Source organism: Plecotus auritus (assembly GCF_963455305.1).
Source record: "Plecotus auritus genome assembly, chromosome: 9".
Taxonomy (NCBI): Eukaryota; Metazoa; Chordata; class Mammalia; order Chiroptera; family Vespertilionidae; genus Plecotus; species Plecotus auritus.
The window spans coordinates 127,106,216-127,128,208 of NC_137783.1; the positions used below are offsets into that span (position 1 = coordinate 127,106,216).

Genomic DNA, 21,993 nt, shown 5'->3' on the forward strand with positions numbered 1-21,993 from the left:
AGTGAGTCAACCCCTGGGGCTGGGATATGGACTTACTCTTTATGTTGAGATTAAGGAATCACTGCTCTTTACGTAAATAAGTCAAGGTTCTTCTTCCAGAAAGGAAAGGAAGGTGGTGTGTGGGTCACAACCTAACAGTAAAACAAAAACCTCCGCAGTAAGTCAGTGGAGGTGATTTACTAGAATAAATTATTTACAGAGGTGCTAGAAGAGTTGAATGAGCAGTGGGGGGAAGTAGGAGTCCCCTAGAGATTAGCATTAAGCCACTCCCACTACCTGGGCTGCAGAGGCATAGCCACTGTCAGAGATGCCACCAAAGGTAGATGTGCCCGCTTCTTCCTCTGCCTCCTAAGTTTCACCAGGCCTCCAATCTGCCACACTTAGCTCAACGCCAGTTGGCAAAGAGTCTGAGAAATACATCTCTCAGGGGTCAACAGAGGAAAGGCAGGTCCTGCATGTACAGCCAACAGATGAATGACTGGACCAAGGGGCTGGGAAAATCTTTGTTTATGTAAGGTTGATGGAGGAATTTAAAAACATATTGAGAGTAATGAACCCCAGACCTATTATAAAACAAGGTCTCAAATGGTGATGATGATAACAGCAACAATAATGATGATGATGAAATGAAATGTTTGTCCCAAAAGAATTGCCAGAACACATTATGTGACCCTTAATAGTATGAAGTTTATTCTGTCATCTTCCTAGAATCTTCAAAGAGGAAATTTTTATACTTCCTTCTTGGAATGTCATTGGTAACTATATTGATTTTCTTGACAACAACGGCTGCATGTATCAGGAACTTTGACCTGAGTCTAAGAGGAGAATGGAGATCTGAAGGTACCGTTTAGACTGAGAAGTACCCCTGAGAAAAAGTTGCGGACTGCCCCAAGTAGCATGGTTTTGTGAGCCAGGATACCCATCTCATGATCTGCTGTCACATACAAGGGGGCTAATGGGACTCTATTGCTTTCACCTCCCCCAAACACACCACCCATTCTAGTCATGGCTTTCCATATTTCTTGCTCAGTTCTCAGTTCAAGATAGTTTAAGTCAAGCTGCTTTTATTTCTTGCTCCAGGGATGGTTGATTACTTCCTGAATCATCAAGGGACCAAATTGAGACCAATGAGGCTCAAATCATAGATTTGTGTCAATACTTTTGTTAAGAATCTCTCTTTTGCCTGGCCTGTGTGGCTCAGTGGTTGAGCATCAACCTATGAACCAAGAGGTCACGGCTTGATTCCCAGTCAGGGCACATGCCCAAGTTGTAGGCTTGACCCCCCCAGGATGGGGCATTCAGGAGGCAGCCAATCGATGATTCTCTCTCATCATTGATGTTTCTATCTCTCTCTCCCTCTCTTTTCCCATTAGAAATAAATAAAAATGAATTAAAAAAAACCCCAGAATCTCTCTTTTCATTGGATTTCCAGTGATGTTAGCCTAGAACAGCTGGGGACTACTCTATGGAAAGGCATCTGCTTAAAGTGAAGCTACTGTGATGAAGAGCAGGTAGAGGGCATCAAAGTCCTGGTGATACTGTTTGATTATCTACATCCCAGAGAGTAGAGCCCCGGGGATTTTTAATTGTGTGAGCCAATATGTTTATTTTTAAAATATATTTTATTGATTTTTTACGGAGAGGAAGGAAGAGTGATAGAGAGTTAGAAACATCGATGAGAGAGAAACATCGATCAGCTGCCTCTTGCACACCTCCTACTGGGGATGTGCCCGCAACCAAGTTACGTGCCCTTGACCGGAATCGAACCTGGGACCTTTCAGTCCGCAGGCTGACGCTCTATCCACTGAGCAAAACCGGTTTTGGCCAATATGTTTATTTTTTAAGAGGGTGAGGGGTGTGAAGCAAGGTTAAAGTGTAATTTGCAACTGATGGACCAAAGTCAAAGAAGCTTCAGAACCTACTTACTTATTCAGGTACTCATTGCTGGGCTTCTCTCCATGCTTCCTTGCTTCCCATTCTCCTAGATCTGTATTTCTCCTCCAAACTTTGTCCTTGGCTCTTCCTTTGGCTTTGATGTGCAGAATCATATCTTTTGTGTGCCTCTGAGATTAGTGAACTCTTAGGAGATATAAGTTTGTATATGAACTTATGTTAGAGCTCAGTTTAGAGATGTTTATCGTTGAACCTGCAGACTAGAGAGGAGAGTTGAAGTGCAAATAAATTGGTCCTCTATGGAAGGATTTGGGAATGCTGTGTTTAGAAAATAGACAAAAAAGAAAGACTTTAGAGATAACATGAGGAGGGCAACACCAAGAAGAGACCGATTCTCTCATGCCAAGTCAGTAATGAAAGATGTACAAAAGGCAGACAGTTCTATAACCAATGCCACTGCCACTGTTATTCATAACAAGCACCTTTCAGCTTAATGAACCAAAACTAGTGGCTAATCAGGACTTATAAAGAAGACACAGTATATCACCATATACTTTGTGTAGCAGTAAATTGACTTCCAGAGCTTTTTCATACCTTATCAGAGTTTCGTTTGTGAAACAGACAAAACATGCATTTTTTTTTTTAAATTACAGCTTGGCTTATGAAGAAATCAAGGTTCAAAGAGGCCACTTAAACCTTATAGCAGCCATTTAGCTGTCTAGTAGCAGATGAAGGCATAAGCCCACAGCCCATGTCTCCCATCCTAAGGTATTAGAGCTTAGAGAGGACTGGCGTATGCTGTAGCACAATCCTTCCGTTTTATGTGTAGGGAATTGAAGCCTCCATACTTGGACTGTCTTGACATGGACACAGAAATTAGAGAATGTTCATTTTTACATACTTAATGATTTCCTGCCTTGCTTTGTAGAGTGGCTCTACATTGATCTCATTCAATCCCTAATACATTGATCTCATTCAATCCCTAAAACAACACTATGAGCTAGGTAATAGCGTCCTCATTTAAGAGTGAAGGAAAGTGAAGCTGAAAAAAGATAAATCACTTGCTCAGAGTCACCCAGCCAGGAAGGAACAGAGCCAGGACTCAAACTCAAGCATAGCTGACTACAAAGTGTGGTCTTGTTTGCATGTTATCTGACTCTTGACTTAAGTACAATAGTCAGTGATTTGATACGGAGCCTCTTTTCTTGTTTGCTTGTTTTGTTGTCAGAGATTGCTTGTTTGTGTCTGCGTGAGTTCTGACCAGAGCACAGTCTTTCTCCTGAATATGAAAAGGAGTCTATCCAAACAGAAAATGCTGGCTGTAGCAATAAGGCACCCCAGACTGTGTCCTGGCCCAGTAAAACGGAAATGTATTCTTGCTCGTATAAATAGTCCATGACAGGGCCCAGTCTGTGCTGCAGTCTTGCAGGAAGCCGGGCAGACAGAGACGCTGCCATTTTTAACAAGTGGCTTCAAGGTTTCCCTGCAGCTTAGCCCCAGTGGGCAGGTAGAAACAGTGTGGAGGCTCATACACGGGTTTATTGTGAGCCATGCTGGAATTACATTATTTCTGGCTTACTCACATGGCCTCACCCATCGGCAAAGGAGGGGAGGTGTGCTCAGGACACAGCCTCAGGAGCCCAAGAAGAGGAGGAGATGGGAAAGCTACCCTCTTCTACCACAGAGTCAGTCTCTCTCTCTCTCTCTCTCTCTCTCTCTCTCTCTCTCTCTCTCTCTCTCTCTGTCTCATATATTGTCTTTTAAGTTTCCTGCAAACATTCTGATGCATGTTTTGTTGAGTACAATCCTAGCATTCTGCAAATATTAGATAATAATTAGGTTTGTGTTCAGCGTACTTGTGCACCTTTTGGGAGGAGAGAATTCACATTTTAATGGGGGCATATATTATAGATTCACTGATTCTATTCCTGAATGTTTTACAATGTTATAATTATTTCAAAGAGTATCATCTTGCAATCTCTACTAGTTTCCTGGTTACAAGTTAATATGAGTTATTTTTGCCCATCTTCTGATTGTTGGCAGCAATAAAGATTCCAAAGTGAATATTCTATACAAAAGAAGAAATATAATAGATTTTGCTTAAAAGTCTTCTTTGTTCATCAGTCTATGGAGTTCATTTTTATTCTCTTCAATCTACAGATGAGAAAACAAAGATTTGGAAAAATATAAACAATGTATTCCTGTGGTGGTGAGTGGGAAATTGAAGTTATGTTTGTCTCCAAAGCCCATGTTCTTAACCACAGTTATTTTTTTACATTTCAGTTTGCCCTGATAGACTCTGAGTGTATGGAGCACAGGAAACTTATCTTTTCATCTCGGTATCACAGGGTATAATACAATCCTTTATACATATGTGCTCAATAAGCTTTTGTTGAATGAATAAAAGTATGAAAAGTTTTTCTTATGATGCCACCTCCTCATAAATCCTGATAAAATATGTATTTCAAATGCAACTTAAGCCTGTACTTCACTATGAACCAATTAATATGAAATACAAAAATATCTCCTTGGAAATAAGCTTTAAGAAAAACTTGGCTGCTTTTATAAATCTTCAAGTAGCAAATCTGAGAGGGCAGGCTATCAGATAAAGGAAGATGTTCATCCAATTCAAGATACTAGCATTTTGCAAGAATCGAAGGATTTGTTTGCAAAAGGATTTTGGGAGCATATTCACTGTACAGTCCAAATCGGATTAAGTGTGTTACTTAGGGCACATCCTATGAAAAAACCTTGGGTAGTCATCTGTTTTCCCTATTGATAAAGAACTCCAGGTATAGGCAGGATCCTTCCTTGAAGGCAATTATAACGATGTGTCTTTTTGTTGCCTATTGTGTTTCCTTAAAAATCTCTAAAGATTAGACATAGAAGCAAGTATTAAATAAAACCACATGGCGTTTTTTTAACGGTAAATAACATATAAGGTTTAAACTAACCCCATTACATTTAGTTTTGTGAATTGACATTACATCTTTGTGATTTGCAAACACCAGGAAATCTTGTGGTCCTTTGAGTCTCTAGGATAGTTCTTTTTCATTGTTCCTTTCATTTAGTTCATTGTCATTTATTTTGTCATTCATTCATTCCCACAAACATTTTGGGGGCACCTTTGTATTCTTGATACTCACTATCACAAGAAATGTCAACCTAAGATGTTGTCTCTTAGGTTTTTGAGAAATTTACATTTGTGAGATGGACACAAAAGGACAATAGGTGTGATATACAGTAAGATGTGTGCTGACATGGATGTGTGTATATATAGAGGTGGGGGACTGTGTACGTGGAGGAGTTGGAGAAGGTGATATTGGCTGGGATTTGAAGGATGAATGTGTATATCCCCTTCCCTTGATTGGGTGCTCCTGGGTTTCAGGAATCATGTGCCTGTCACCTTTCCAGCCACCACAGCACAAAAACCATCCTTGGCATATAGTTCCAGCTCAACCAATATGATCTGAATAAGTTATCTTTGCGTAAAACTTCCTTTCTTGATGGATCAGCTTTCTTTCTTGAGAGACTAGTGACAAACACGGGTCCTGGGTCACTCTGAACCTGGTGTCACTGTTTGTTAGCCCTTTGACCTGGGCTGTAATGTGAGATTTTATGTTGCTGACACTTGGCACTGAGGGCCCAGAAATGAATACTACAGGTTCCACTCTCAACCCCCCAGCATATCTTGTTTCCTCTGCCACATTTTAAGGTCTGTGCTGGATTAAAATGAAATTTAAACACAACCCTAGGACTTGGTATAGGAAGAAAACATGGTTATTTTTGTTTGTCCCTTTCCCTTGGGATGGCTGACAACCTGTGTGATGAGCCAGGCTCACTGTAATTTATCAGAAATCCTTGAGAGACAGAGCTGGATTCCACAATGAACTCACCGAGACCTCATTCCCAGAGCATCTGTCTTGTTTGTTTGCCTATGGCAAGTGCTGGCTAGGAGAAACGGATCTCTGAGGACAAAGACAGCCACAGCCCATTTATAATATCTAAAGCCCCCACAATGTTGCCAAGAAGCCTTGGAGCGTGTTCTGGATTGGGGTCTGTGGTGGTTGCTTTTAACCCTGCTGTGACTATGCAGAAGAAACAGGTGGTTATAGGAACACGATGAAAATGTGAGTGCCTCTCAAGGAGTCTGGTTGCATGGGGAATGAAATGTTTGGCTTCAGGTATAAACCTTGAACCCACATCAGCAACGTGCAGGCTTGTTTCCAGGTGCCAGTGTGCGATGAGCTCTGGCTACTCCCAGCGAGTCCCTGGCCATGTAGCTCACAGATAAGGGACAGCTCCATGCCTTTTCTCGTGTTCAATGCCACGCAGGGATTGCTTGTCTCAGGGGAGGTCAGAGATGTGTACCTGTGATGTTCTTCATTCCCTGAGAGAGCCCTGCCCCAAGAGCTTTGGTCCTGCTGGGCCACGGAAGCTTCTCCTGCTCTCTCTTATCATTCCATTTTGGGAATAAAAATATCTGCACTTTTTTTCAACATTTACAATCATTTGCCACCATTCCTCTTCCTAGGAATTGCCCTTTAAATCAAAGCCTGGAGGAATTATTTGTAACGTTTTCCAATAATTTTTCCTCCACATGGGGGTGGTTTTGAGGGTGAAAGGGCAGCAAACGTGAACGAGGCCTGTTTCCGGGAGCTAGGACATAGCCTTGTTTTGTTTATTTCAGAAGCTTTGCTTTGGTATCTCCTGGTTCCCCACCACACTCACGATGGCTACATGGTTGTTACCTAAATACTCTTGGTGGTCTAGAAGTGACAGGGTCTGTGGGGATCCAGACTGCCTTCTTAGGAGCATTGGAAATAAATGCCGGAGGGAGAATTTGTTGCTGCTGCACTGCAGAGAGTATTTTGAGCTGAATGTAGAGACATTACCTTTGAAAATCAGTCTTCTGGTGATGTGTGTCCCTGGGTAACCCATATTAAAAAATACTGAACTGCCTGCATAATCTAGGGTCAGCCCTGCCTCTTGGTGAAACATCGCTCCAGTCACTTCTCTGTTTCAATTTTTGAAGTTTTTAGTGACCCAAGGTGTGTCCTATAGAGCTGCACACCTGTACAATTTCAGAAATGACAAAGAAGAAGTTGCAAATTCATTCTGTGGAGATTTATAATACATGTCCACACACCTTGGCTGCAGTTGCTGAAGGTGCCATAGAAGCCCTGGGTCCTGAGGGCAGACTGATTTTAGAAACCTAAGAGACGCTGTATGTCAAAAGACTGCATGGACCCTTCATAAAAGCCATAAAGGAAGAAGAGGGCAGTTGGTGGGAAAACGCTAAAGCTAAAGCCAGAGTTGCCTGGAATAAATACTACACCTTTTCTCTCTTTTCTTGGCTGAAATGGCATGATGAGAGTGACAGGTTTCAAACTGCATTTACAGCTCCTTGCACAGTTCAGAGCTTGTCTAGATAATAGGACCACTGGTGGCTGATTGCCCTGAGCTGACACCTACAGCAGGGAACTGGTGAAAAAGACCGCAAAGAGGGTTTTAATCATGATGTGCTATATCCCAATATTAATTAGATTTCTATTCATATAAGACTGCTGAGGTTCAGATATTTCCAGGAGAGCGAGTGGACGATTCCCAGCCAACAGTGGCTGTATTCCAAGAAATAATTACATGGCGGGAATGAGCTGACACTGGCTTCATTATTGACAGCTCCTCTTTCTGCAAAGGTCAGGCCCTCCAGCCCAGAGGCAGCCTTTGGGCTGGAGAGTCTATGCACACTCCAGGTGTTTGCTGGGCTAAAAATTATGGTCCTTAGCACTGAGTGGACACCACCCAGAGGACTCGCCTTTGTCAGGAATAACTGAGAATGAGCATCTCTGATTGATGGTCATAAATCAAGTCCTCTAGTGAATCAGAAGGTTTAAAACAATGAGAACAGTAGTTTCCAAACTCTGCTCCCCAGAACACCAGTTTTCAAGATATTAAGGAATCCCACCCCCCTCCAAAGAAAGCTTCCCCCAGCCAAATGTAGTTAAGAAACAGGGCATTTATATTATTCTCCTCTCTAAGCTGTGCCGGGCATGTAAATGTGATAAGCCTCTAAGACCGTACTATAAGAAACATCGGTTTAACACTAGTGAATCCAGAGTTGACTCAACTTATTTGTTCATGGAATATGGTAAAAAAAAAAATCCTAAATAAGATCTGGAATTACTACTTTGGAGTTACTGAATCAGAGTAACGGCATATGCACGCAGTAACAGAGCTGGGCCAGACATCCTCAGTTTAGTTTTTGGTGTCTCCAAAGCCTACACTGCACTTGCAGTTGGGACTGTCTCCATGGCCATCAGCTCCCCTTTCTTGGTCCATAAATAGGAAAGCATCTGAGCATGAAGCTTCCAATGTGGATTCTGGAGAAAATGGGATTTGGTTCTTCCTGTAACTTGCATTTTCAGGTCATTGAGCAGTTGTAATTGCTATGTTGACATGAGCATGTTTAGGTGTTTGCTGAAAGGTTAGTGCCAAAAGAAATTAATGTCCTGGTGGGCTTGTGTTTTTCTCTGAGGCAGATATTGATGAATGTACAGAGGGAATCATTGAGTGCCACCACCATTCCCGCTGCGTTAACCTGCCAGGGTGGTACCACTGTGAGTGCAGAAGCGGTTTCCATGACGATGGGACCTATTCACTGTCCGGGGAGTCCTGTGTTGGTAAGCAGCTTTCAGCCTTGCCCTCCATCCTTTAGAGCCTTTGCAGGAGGGGCAGCTAGCTCTGGTACTCTCCTCAGCTCCTGGTGTTAAAATACGACCCCTCGCTGGTTAAACCCATCTGTTTTCAAGCTCCCTCCCTTGGCAATTCATGGATTAGGCTGTGAATTAGGCAGTGTGAGGTTTTCAGATTTTTATACAGAAACAGGGGCAGTCAGAAGGCAGAGCCTGGGTCTGTATGCTAAGGTATTTAGTTCTTTCCAAAGGACATCAGGGCGGCTTGCTGGAATGTTTAGCTGTTGGAGACACAGCTGTGAGAGAGAAGGAAATGTAGCTGGACTTCGAAAGTGTCATTTGAATTGGAGCTTTTGTACTGTAAAGGTCATGGTGCCTCTCTGAGCCTTCATCTGTAAATATGCAAAAATGTGGATAACAATACTCATGCATGGTTAGGATTAAATGGGATACCGTGTATTTAAAGATGATACGCTTGAATCAATGCACGAACATATAGTGGCATTAACCTTATTATTGTTGCTCTTACCACCACCATCCTTGCAAGGTCCCCTTTAATCACAGTCCTGCTTGTGGTTCTATTAAATGCTGAATGGAGAAAGTTAACAATGGAGTTCTTCACCTTCAGGACCTCACCACTTTCCTGAAATCCAAGCAGCTGATAAAAAATGTAATTGTTGATATGAGAGCCTTGGATGGTTCAGTTCTTTTATGTCATGTGGACTCAGCTGATTCTTAAGGCTGATTTGGATAGACCTAGCAGGCAGGCATTCTGACCAGGGGTTCCCAAAGCCCAGGTGGCTGAGTTAGAATTCCTTGTCTCTGCTCATTGCATATCTTTTTTTTTTTTTTTTTGTAAAGGTCGCTACAGGGATCTACTTGTGTGTTTTTTAACTTCTCCCCTGAGATTGCCTTAAAGCAAAGATGAATTATGGGCCAATAGGCAACAACATGAATTATCTAGCACAGTTTAGAGGTGCTGTTGAGAAGCCTGCAGTGTCATTGTTAAAAGCATGGACCCTTGATCCAAATTCCCTGCAGTCACGTTCCAGCTCTGCCTCTTCTAAGTAGGTTACCTTGGGAAAAGTCTTAGCTAGTCTGTACCTCATAGAAGTGTTGTGAGAATTAATTGTATTCATATCTGTTAAATGTTCAATAAACATTAGTTGTTATGATCTTAAATGTTCCTGCATATTCTGCCCCATGCTCTATCCATGATTCTTCACGGTTAATGCAACCTCAGGGAGCGGTTTGCATTTATCCTGGGTCTTCATATTCCTGCTTTACATACAGCTCGGAATGTGCAGCTCAGTATAAACAGGTGTTCTGTGAATAGGACTAGATCAAGCTCAAGTAGCTGGTGTACCACCACGCCCCCAGGAAGCATTCTTAGATGTCTTCAGAGGAATCATCACTCCTCCCCTCTGCTAACTAGAGCTGGTGTGCATTTCTACAGCTTGACTTATTATACCACCACACAATGTTTGTGCTTTCAGACTAGACTGTGAGCATGAAATAGGCTTTTATTTTTTTTTGTCTCTCCAATGACACACTTTGGTAGTTGGTATTCAATAAACACGAAAAATGCAACCACGTCATGTGCCGGTAAGGAAACACAGTCACAGAAAGGATGACACCTTGACCCCTGGCGCATCGCTGTTGTCACACAAGTGGAGACTCAAGCCCGGGTCAAGGGTGACTCAGCATCCCAGGTCCCAAGGGCAGTCCCTGCTTATACCTGTTGTTCTTATGTAACTATCAATTACATCAGTGCATTCCCTGTCACCCTCATAAATGTTCCTGATAGGATGACAGATGTCATGTCCCCTCACCTGCTGGTTCCTCTCTGCTCTGCTGAGTGGCATGCCTGGGGGGTGAAGGGTGGGCGGTGTGGACAGAAGCTGCTGCGTCCCTGGGAGGCATTTTGTTCATCCATGAACTGATCGCTGGCCTTCCAGGAAAACCTCACAAACGGGATTCCTTGCCAAGGGAGCAGAGTTGTTTTTATTAGTGGCATTTCTAACTTGGGGGTAATTGTTCATCTGAATTTCCCTTCATTTCCACACTTTTAGAAATATCTTTGTAAATTAGTCTTAATAAGAACGAAAATATGAGCATCATTTATTATTCCTTCGGTAGTTCAGGGAACTCTGTTGGTTCAGAATTATTTCTCACTGAAAGAGGTTTACAAATCAGATCATGTCTCTGTTTTGTTTCCGCCTTCTATTGCCTTCCCACTGAATGTAAGATAAATTTCCAACTTCTTAGCGTGGCCTCCAGGGCTAACTCTTGGACTCGTGCCCTATATATGTTAGCCTTTTTGATCTTTTCACACTTTGAACATGACAATGAACTCACCCAGTTTCAGGACCTTTGCTGTTCTCTGTGTCTGGAACACTCAACTCCTGTCTTATCACATGACTTTGTTCTTCTTTAAATTTAAGTCTTAGCTACAGTTTCACTTTTTTAGGAAATGGTCCCTTGAAAAAAACATTTTGTCTAAAGTAGTCCTTCCCCAGTCAATTCCATTGTATCGCTCACTCTCCTCCACATCTTCTATATCATTTTCTGTGCTCAAGTTTATTGTGCATATGCCTGTGTGTGATTGTCTTCTGCCACAAACATGCAAATTTCCTGAGGCCAGAGACCTTGTCTGTCCTTCACCACTGCACCTCCAACCAATAGACCACTGTAAACATGTAGTAGTAGGCATTTGAGGCACGAATGATTGAGGAATAGACAATCAAAACTACATCAAGGTCAGGTTTATTTTCTATTTAGTTTAACATAACTCTTTTTATAGAGTGTGATACATACACGAGATGTCAAATATCACAAAATCATGTGAGTCTTGTCATTCAGAAAAAAATATTTATTGAGAATAACCATTGCATCAGCACAGTCTTTGGGAATATGGGTGTGAAAGAGGCAAGATCTCATTCCTAAGGAATTTATGACCAGAAATATTATGGATCACAAGAGCCTATCTTAATGGCATTGAAAGTTATCACATCAGAATAAGCCCTTAATAATATCAGCTACTAATGCTTACATTAAAAAATAGCAACTAAAACAATCTTTAAAAATAATTTTAAGTGTTTTAGCAATATGTACTCAGCTATGCTTTCCCCCAGATAGTAGCAGGAATTGCATGGTAGACACTGAAATGTGGCAGTTGTAGGCTTTTAGGAGAACAGTGGCATGTCACTCCATACCATTTTTTGTTAGATGAGGATAATAACACCTGCTCTGTTGACTTCATCCGTTACTGTAAGCATCAAATGTTATTGATGTCATAAAGAACAGCACCGTGCAAGGTTTACTCTTTCGTGACTAGAAGTGTTTAAGATTTGCCTGTTTATCCTAAAGTAGAGTAGATCACATATTGAAGAAATGACTAGTCTTAACTATTGTAGACAGACAGAATCAGAGTTCTTGAAGATTAAGCAAAGTCTCTCTCTCTCTCTCTGTCTCTCTCTCTCTCTCTCTCTCTCTCTGTCTCTCTCTCTCTCTCTCTCTCTGTCTCTCTCTCTCTTTCTCCCTCTGTCTCTCTCTCTCTCTCTCTCGTGTGTGTGTGTGTGTGTGTGTGTGTGTATGTGTGTGTGTGATTTTTTTAGTGTATCTTTATAATTCCAGGAAAGAGGGGCACACAAAAATTAGCCAAGTGGTATTTGCAGAAGAGGATGACAGTGACTCATTGTTCCTTAGGGTACAGTGCACTCTGTTTGGACACAGTGGTGGGGATCAATGATTCTTATTTTAACAGAAGTGGTGAGCAATTGCTTTTTTATCTTGGCACTAGAGGCCCGATGCACAAAATTCATGCAAGGGTAGGCCCTCACAGCCACCCTAACTGCTGTCTGGGCCCTCATAGCAACCCCAGCTTTGTCCAGAAGGTCATCTAGAAGGTGGTTCCACTGTTGGACCGTTCGGTCAATTTGCATATCATGCCTTTATTATTATAGATAATTATCTGGGTCATTTGGAAATGAAAACTGATATATAATTAATAGTGGCATGTATAAAGAGCAGAATTTTTACATATTTTAAAAATAGATTCCAACTCCCTCAGATGTCAATCTGTCTCCATGATCTTTTTTTTTGTGCATGTATCTTTTGTTCTCCTCTGTGCCCCCTCATTCTCTGTGTGGATCATCAAGCATACTCAAATATGTCGTGCACTCTTTCCAAATCCTGTACTCTCTTTTCTCTACTCCTTTTCTTGTCTGCTTTTCCCTGACCACCCCTCTATCCCTATCCCCATTTCCACTTGTGAAATTCCTGATGAGGGTCTTCCCCGAAATTAGTGATGCTCAAACCTGCTTTACAATGAGTTCCCTGAGTAGCTTTTCAAAAATACCTGCAGTGGGACATCACATCTGGGATTCTAGTTCAGTTGATCTATTGTAGGATTTGGATGAAGGTCATTATTTTTGTTAAGTCTCCAAGTGATTAGAAAGAGTATTCAGTTAACCTAGAGAATCACTGTTGTAGATTTTCTCTAATAATAATAAAAAAATGCCTCCCTCTTATATGTCCCCACAGTTATATGTTTGTACCTCTTTTATGAAACTTACATATCAGGCTTGTCTTTTCCATCAGTTCTCTGTAGCCCAGAGTGCAGTTTAGGTCTTTTGCTATCCTTTATAACCTTGTATTGAATTAAATTATGTTGGTCATACATATTTGGGCATCAAATAAGATTTTCAAATACCAGTAAACCCTATTTTATTGGTCGGTAGCTATTCTTATGGGACACAGCCCCTCTCGGCCTCCCAATACTGCCTCCTTCACAGAACTGGATTGTGGGAAGACAGTTCCCAGATGCTGGGGCCTGCTCTCTGGTCCCTGTAACTGACTCAGTGAGGATTGTGTGGTCAGAGCAGCTGAGCAACTGGCATTAACATGCACAGCCACATAGATCAGCCAGGAGAGGTTGCAAGGGAATGTTTTTGGAAGATGTCAGTTTTAACGTGTTGATGTGTCAGGGTTGATTGAAATGGCCTGAGAAGAATTTGGTCCTGCTGCTCCTGCCCAGAGTGTGGTTCTCATAGGAGCAGAGATGAAAACGGCTGGAACCTGAAAATGCTCCCTGGGCTAACCTCACTGAGGAGGGGGGCTGAGGGCAATGAAGCCTTAGAGGTAACAGTGCAGTATAGTGGAGAGGCAGGTGGTAAGTCCACATAGGTTCAAATCCCAACTCCACCACATTCTAACTGAGAAGCATTTGGCAAGATATTTAACTTCTCTAAGCTTTCATGTCCTTACCATACAATGATTAAAGTAATAGGTGCTGGCGAAATATTTCCTGCTATAAGTATTCTTTATGCAAATGTCCTGGCAAGTAGTAGGTACTAATAGTCAACATTTAACCCCCCTTCACCTCAACTCCCTCATCAGTCAAATGAAGACAGGAACAGTAATACTAATGAGAGCTAACATTGAGAGCTTACTTTGTGTCAGGCACTACTCTAAGCAATTTACAAAAGTGCCATCCTCATAATTGCTCCAGCAGAATTGTGAGGATTAAATAATCTAGCATGGAAAGAGCAGGTTCAGCACTTGCATTCTAAGTGCCCCATAATGTTAGCCATCCTCACCAACTGAGCCCCTGTGGTAGGAGCCTGACACTCTGCCAGGGAATTGCATGCTTGTCTACTTGAGATCTCACAACTACCATAGGAAGGAAACCCCCTTACTATTTCCATTTTAAAGATGAGAAAAGGGCCCCAGGATTAAGATAACTTGTTCCAAATTCCAAAGCCCATAAATGGCACACAAAGGCCATAATCTGGGTGTGTTTGATCTCAAAGCTTTTGCTTTTAATATGCTAATGGAAGATCAGTGATGAACCCACCACTAGAGTTATGTACTCTACATAGAGCAGCTGGAAGTCAATGAGATAAGGCAAGGATAGAATGAGAGAAAATGAGTGTGACCCAGATGGAGATATACTCGATCCAGTCTGGTCTAAGAGCATTGGGAATTACTTTATCCACTGAACTCAAGGGCAGGGCTTTGGGGATGAGGCAGGATGTCAAGGTGGCAGGTTCTTGACAGTTAATCTGACCTCACCTTAGCCTTGACAATAACATCATCTGGCTATCCACTGATGTCAGTACCTTCCCTGCACATCTGGTGACAGAAAAGGGACAGTGGTCATGAACACATGTTGCAGATGTTGTCCCATGAGACCCTATGGGAGCTTTCTGCTCCCCTTCAAGTCCAGGCATACATACATGCACCTGGAGATGTTCAGCATGTAGAATGAACTGGATATATTCTGGGACTTCTAAGGGAGGGTCAATGTACACCCTCCAGTTTGGTGATAAACACTTAACAAAATGATACTGGAGTAGAGTTCATTGCACTAAACTCAGTCACAAACCCACGGTTATTGTTCACCCTCAGCCTGTCCAGCTGACACAGCCTGGCCTATGTGCTGTTCTCCACTTGAACTTTGGAACTAAAACCAGACATTTTGGGAACTTATTCTAATAGGGCATTAAACTAACTATAGAGTCTATTCTGTAAGCCACGCCCAGCCCTGTGTAGTAAATTTCCAATGACAATTTCCCTGTTGTTCAAACACCTTTTGAATGGCAGTCATGGTCAGCCCTGGAGCAGGGGGAACAGGTTTGGTCTTTGAAGCAGTGCTCCATGTATGGGGAGCCAGGAGACCTCAGGTCTAGTCCAGGTACACTAACGTGGGTGATAACAAAGAGGAGGAGAATTAGAACACTATTAAAACAAACTCTTCATAATCATCATGGAGTTGTTATATATATACTAGAGGCCCAGTGCATGAAATTCATGCATGGGGGAGGGTGTGTCCCTCAGCCCAGCCTGCACCCCCTCCAATCTGGGACATTCCTCTCACAATCTAGGAATGCTGGCTCCCAACCACTCACCTGCCTGCCTGCCTGCCTGATTGCCCCTAACCACTTCTGCCTGCCAGCCTGATCACCCCCTTACCACTCCTCTGCCATCCTGATCGATGCCTAACTGCTCTCCTGCCGGCCCAATTGCCCCTAACTGCCCTCCTCTGCAGGCCCGGTCACCCCTAACTACCCTCTCCTGCTGGCCTGATTGCCCACAACTGCCCTCCCCTGCAGGCCATCTTGTGGTGGCCATCTTGTGTCCACATGGGGGTGGCCATCTTTGACCACATGGGGGCAGCCATCTTGTGTGTTGGAGTGACAGTCAGTTGTATATTACTCTTTTATTAGGTAGGATTATCCATAAAAATAAATCTGCTGTGGTCTTAGCACTAATCTAGATGGTATGGAGGATGCAGAGAATTTATCCTTCAGGGAGTGTAAAACACCAAGTTGGAGACAAAAATCAACATGCACATACTGACCAATAGCACTCTGATACGATTGTAATTAACTGTGAAACTGTCAACCTTGTAAAATTTGTAGGTAATTAAAGATCAGTCTTTCCAGACTGCATAGGGATGATTAGACCTGAAGGATGGGAGGGTTTAGATATATAATAGTTATAAAAATAAATGTTAATGATAGCTAAGAAAGAACGATTGCTTCATGTTCTAGGCACTCTTCTAAGAGTTGTGCACTTTCTAATTCCTTTATCCTCAAAACAAGGCCACCAGGTGGGAACTGTTATAATATCTGTTTACTGGGCAAAGAAAATGAGGCAGGGAGATGTTCAGTATATCGAGTGTGATCATGTAGATTTCTTCTTCCAGGAAATGGTATTCAACATCCTTCCTAAGGACTATATACATGTTTAAGATTTTTGAAATATACAGTAAAGCAACAAGAGTATTTCTTTATTGCCTGCTCAGGTCTTGCTGTGCCAGTGATAATACAAGAGCCAAAATCTTCGTGTGAGATGGGTATCCAATGAGGAGAAACATCCGGTGGCACAGCCATGTGTGAAAGAGCCGTGTATCTTTCTGTTCCCACAATTGCCTCAGCTGGTTGTTTATTAACTGGAGATAACTTATGAAAGGATTAAATTAAGGTGTAAATAGTGATGATTATTCAGCTAATTGCCTCATTTTCTACTTCATTGTGTTCTTGTACATACACCCTAGTACAAAGTGCTTGATCTCTTAATTTAGTTTATTTTGTGTGTGTGTGCAGAGGAATTCAGGTTTTGTTCCATGCCAGTGCCTTCTGGGGCCATCCCATAACTGAACAAATGACCCAGATTGATGGCCATCTAAGAGGTCACCTGAGTGCATCAGGATGTTCCCTGGGAAAAGTAGCCTCAAGATGATGGGAGTGTCTGATATTGCTACGGGATGATGTCCAATCACCATCATGGGGATCAAAAGCTTATGAGTCAAAAAGACAGGCATACCTGGCAGGCAGGTGAGGAAGCTAGCTCACCTGTGCTCAGCAGCTGAGGTCTGAGTGGTCACTGCCTGCTGTCCCCAGCTGCAGGGAACTCAGAAGCACAGCTCTGCATTGCAGGACACATATTTTTGAGTGGAGTCTGGCTTCTGCTTGGCAGAGAGAGAGCAACAACCAAGTGATTTTGACTAATTGAAGCCTTTTGTTTGCCCTATAGTCGGCATCAGTGGTAAAAGCCCAGGTGGGGCAGTGACTGCAACAGAGCATTTATTAAACTCTGGATTTTAGGACACTAATGCTGGGTATTTTTCAACAATGGGTTCTATGAGGAAATATATGTGGGATAGTCTAAATTAATGGAATTTAGCTAGTTTATTAGCTGCAGTTTCAGAGCCTTTATGATGCATTGTTATTTTGTTATTGTCCCAAATGTATTTGGCTTTCAAACCTTTTTTTTTTTTTTTTTTTTTTTTTTTTTGGCGGGCACCTTTTGGACTTGGCACTCTACAGTATACACTAACTGGAAAAGTATGAATGGATAGAGCCTACTCTAGGGATTTCTAGGAAACCTTCTTTGTTCAGTATTATGGAATTATGAGCTGCTCAAAAGACGTTTTGTGTGTGCTTTTCTGCAACAAAAAGTTATTAAGCACACTTCTTGTCCTTTCATTGCCAGCAATTTTTACACTACCATTTCATTTTGGTGTAAGGAACTCATTAACGTGGGACTTTTTGTCTGTTGCTTTCATTTTTGCTGTAATTATTTAAAAATGTAATTCACTCAACTCTACCATATTGTACTGAGTGGTTTTTCTAAAGGCTTTTTTGGTATGAATAGCCGCTTTGTCTCTAAGCTAAATAGTGTCAGTCCCTATGTTTTTGCCTAACGTGGTTCTCCTTTGAATAGATATTTTGTCTCCTTTTCATTTGCCAACCTACCCCCTAATTATTTAATAATATTTTGGCACCTTCTCTCCTTTCCATTGTGGTAAGTGGAGACTTGATAATGTTATGTTTCAGGCCAAGGCAACTCTGACACTGTAATTGGAAGCCAGTTGCTTATTCAGACTCTAGAGATGTAAAGGGAACTGAAGCCGATCTCCAGAGGCACTCGTGACAGTTTTGTATTGTGGTAACAGGCCCAGTGGGAGTTCTGGGAAAAGGAAGCAAGTAGAGATGGGTGCTGTAGGAAGGCTTTATTGGGGGGGTGGGCGGTGGACTGCACACTAGAGGAATAATGTGGCTGATACGCAGGAAAAGACTGACATTTTTCCCTAAAAGGTGCTTTGCATTGTGATTATGGTTTGCTTTAAGGCCTCCTTTTCACTGTGAACTTGACATTTTTTGGAAAGATCAAGCAACAATAGAAGCACATTGATTTTTTTTTCCTGCACAGTGTCTTGAAGCGTATACCCTGCAAATTCTTCTTTATAGGTTTTAAATGACTTTATTTTTTAAATTTTTTCCTGAATAGTTGGCAGTTACAGCTGACTGACAACAGAATGAGTAGGGTATTCCTAAAAAAAAAAAAAATAGTTGCCTATGAACTCAGTGTTCTGCGGAGTTTAGGGCGGTAATTCTCAAAGGGTGATTCTCAGACCCTCAGCATCAGCATCCCCTGGGAAGCTGTTAGAATTTCTCTACCCTACCCCAGACCTCCTGAATCAGCACATCTGAGGGTCAGGCTTGGAGATGTTTGTTTGTTGGTTGGTTGGTTGGTTGGTTGGTTGGTTTTTTTCACAAGCCCCCTTCAGCTGTTTCTAATGTGGACTCAGATTTGAAAACCACTACCTTGGGTTCTTTAAAAGCCTTCAGAAGTGTCCATGAATGCCCTGTATATGTGTGTCTATGCATCTCTGGGAGGAAGCAGAACCAATTGTCACTGGGATCTCAGAATGACACTGACCCCAACGATGTAGAAACCACTGTTGAAATATCAGGATCCAGATTCTGTGTTTCCAGTCAGGACTCTGTCCTAATTTCTCCGTGTTTTCCACCTAGGGATCTACAATTCGGTCTCAGGAGAGAGTTACCTGCTTTCTTGTTCCTGAGTGCTTCTTGGTATTGAATTCCATGTAGTTGTCAGCCTCCTGCCTCCTTGAAGCACAGTGTAAGCAAGTATTTCATTAGAGAGATTTCTGGCTTGAAATCTGTCTCTGCAGTAACTCAAAGATCAGCATCTGCAACGTCTTTGAAATGAATATTGATTTGTTTGTTTTAGTTGAGGTTACTCATGTTGCTCTGAAATATTTACCTGTGGGTTTATGAGGAGGGGATTTTAACCTGCTGTACTGAGACCAAACAAAGCACTGTGAGCATAAAGTCATCGTTCACTTGTTCAGTGAGCATTTATTGAGAGGGTCTGGTCTGTGCTCATCGATGTGGGAGCCTAAGGCATGCAGAGAAGAATGTCCTTTCAGTCTAGAATGGAGCAAGAGGGGGTAGGTAGGGATTAGGGCAGGTGGAGCTGTAGAGCAGCTAGGTACATAAATAAATAAAACTAAAAGACTTTAAGAAAAAAGTGACTGACTCCTCTCGGGGTTGAGGCCTGTGGGAATGGCAATGTATCTGAGACTTTTTCACAGAAAATATATTTTCACTGAGGCTATTAGATGAGAAGGCAAAGCAGACATTAAGGTAAGCATTTCAGGCAGGAATAGCACTCGGATTGAACAAAGTCAGGAAGGAAATCAGAATGTGCCCCAGGGATGGCGAGACTTCAGTGCAGATGAAGTTCCTGATATACATGGTGTATTGTGGGTGGGAAGCGACAAAAAAGAACCCTGAATATGGAAATAGAGACCAGGTTATAAAGATTCCTATATTCTAGGATGAGTTGAAAGTTATGAGTCCTATTTCATAATATTAGTGTCTCTCAATGTTGTTGAAACATTTATTGTTTTATGAAAACACTTTGGTACTTTTATATATATATATATATATATATATATATATATATATATATATATAAAGCTATTTTTAATATAAAATATAGCTCTATAGATATAGTAGTGTTTCTGACAAACTTTCCTACCTTCTGCTTGTATTGAGGTGATTTTCTGTATACCTGTGCAAATTTGTTCTCTGATTCCTTTTGCTTGAAATGCCCTTCTTCAAAAAAAAAAAAAAAAAAAAAAAAAAAAAAAGGAGGCCATTAGAATTAGCCAGCTATTGACTGTGATCATCATCAAGAAGAAACTAGTATGTGCTAACATTTTGTCCTGTAGTTTTCATAACAGCTATTTGTTATGATCCCCCATTTTATAGATGCATAAACTTGAAGAACAGTGCAGTCTGAATTTTCCTTTGCCACACAGCTGAGAAATTTTGATATGACTTACTAAAGCCATTAGTGGGGACACATATAAGTAAAATATGGGTTCCAATATAAGTTTCTGCCAATCCCTAGATACATGACCTTGTAGCAACTCAAACTGCGTCATTTTCCTGCTAAAAAAAATCTTTGAGATAATGAGATTCCCATTAAGGTTTCTTTGTAGCTCCTCATTCTTCTCTGTAGGGACTGCCCTTCTTGGCTATGGTAGTCCCAATTATTGTTCTTGATCAATGCCCTAACTCTCCTTACCCGGGGATAGTTTCTGGAAGAGGTTTGTCACTTCCTGGAAGTCAGGGGCCAAAATGAAGTGGTGAGAAGAAACAATAAATAATAGCCATGGAAGGTCTTTGAATTCTTGGGGATTGTAATATGACCCTCTTGTTATTTCCATTGAGACATGATTTTAGAATTGCACCTCTGACAGTTTTCCACCTTTGCTTTCTGCGTAGGTTGCAGGGCGTTTCTGGTAGTAAATGAAATTCCTTGGTGACCTCTGTGTGCCTAAAATCTTTCCTCAGTGTGAGAGAGAGAAGAAATTATTTCTCATCTGACAACTTGCTTGAGAGAATGATTTGTCAAAACAGAGTTAGTTCTGACCTAGCTGGTTTGGTTCAGTGGATAGAGCATCGGCCTGTGGACTGAAGGGTTTGATTCCGGTCAAGAACCCATGCCCAGGTTGTGGGCTCCATCCCCAGTAGAGGGCATGCAGGAGGCATCCAATCAATGATTCTCGCTCATCATTGATGTTTGTCTCTATATCTCTCCCTTCCTCTCTGAAATCAATAAAAAAATATTAAAAAAGACACACCAGAGTTAGTTCTGGTTTCCCCCTGGCTGGACTCCCCATGCATATTTGTCAGTAAGGATTCCACTGCCCACACTGCTTTGCAGACCAGGAAACCCTGCTGCTCCATGCCGGGCTTTCTCTCTTTGGCACATGCTGGCAAATACTCGCGAAGAGAGACTGGAGATGTCTCCATAAATATGGAATGTCCGAGAAGGCTATTTAATTCTTAGAAAGCTCTTTGTTATCCTGAAGCTGGATTCTGCCATTCACCTCCACCCTGTTCTTCATCTGTCACCACTCATGTTCTAGCTCAGTCCTGCAAAGGTGAGAAGTACTCCTGTAAAGAAAACACTGAGGACCTAAAGGACAGGGTTCTTTCTTAAATCCCAGCTCAACCAGATTCAAATTAAATACATGTTTTCCCATTTTGTAGTAGGTGAAATACACTGTAAAAGGAATGGTGAACCGTAGCTGGTTTGACTCAGTGGACAGAGCATCACCCTGTAGACAGAAAGGTCCTAGGTTTGATTCCGGTCAAGGGCATGTATCTTGGCTGTAGGCTTGATCACCAGTCCTGGTTGGTGGCATGTGCAGGAGGCAACCTACTGATGTGTCTCTCTCACATTGATGTTTCTCTCTGTCTCTACCCCTCCCTTCCACTGTCTCTCTCTTAAAAAAAAAAGTGTGGTGGGGGCACAAAGAGAAATAAACCAGAATATTACTTTTGAATGAATAAGACAAATAGAAAAGTATGTTCACAGCTAAGCACACAAGGCAACATAAAGATATATAGTAACAAAATAAAAGTAGGAGGGATAATTCTTTTCAGTTGAGGGTGACATTTTGTTAAAGAGATTAAACAACACAATGAATATAATAATAGAATGTATATGGCCCAGGGTTAGGCATTGATTAGTTTATGAAAACATATCTGTCCTACTTCTCTGTGATACAGAT

The 21,993-nt window shown here is 41.8% G+C and overlaps 1 protein-coding gene across 2 annotated transcripts in view; it reads left to right on the forward strand.

Moving 5' to 3' along the window:
- NELL1 (neural EGFL like 1) overlaps positions 1 to 21,993 on the forward strand; it is a 721,145-nt gene that overhangs the window by 663,708 nt on the left and 35,444 nt on the right. Inside the window, exon 16 of one of the 2 annotated variants that reach the window (XM_080687783.1) lies at positions 8,436 to 8,576. The exons of the other annotated variant lie outside the window; for it this stretch is intronic. Coding sequence (XP_080543909.1) covers positions 8,436 to 8,576 — 141 coding nt within the window. The remainder of the gene's footprint in view (positions 1 to 8,435; positions 8,577 to 21,993) is intronic. 2 annotated transcript variants of the gene reach the window in all.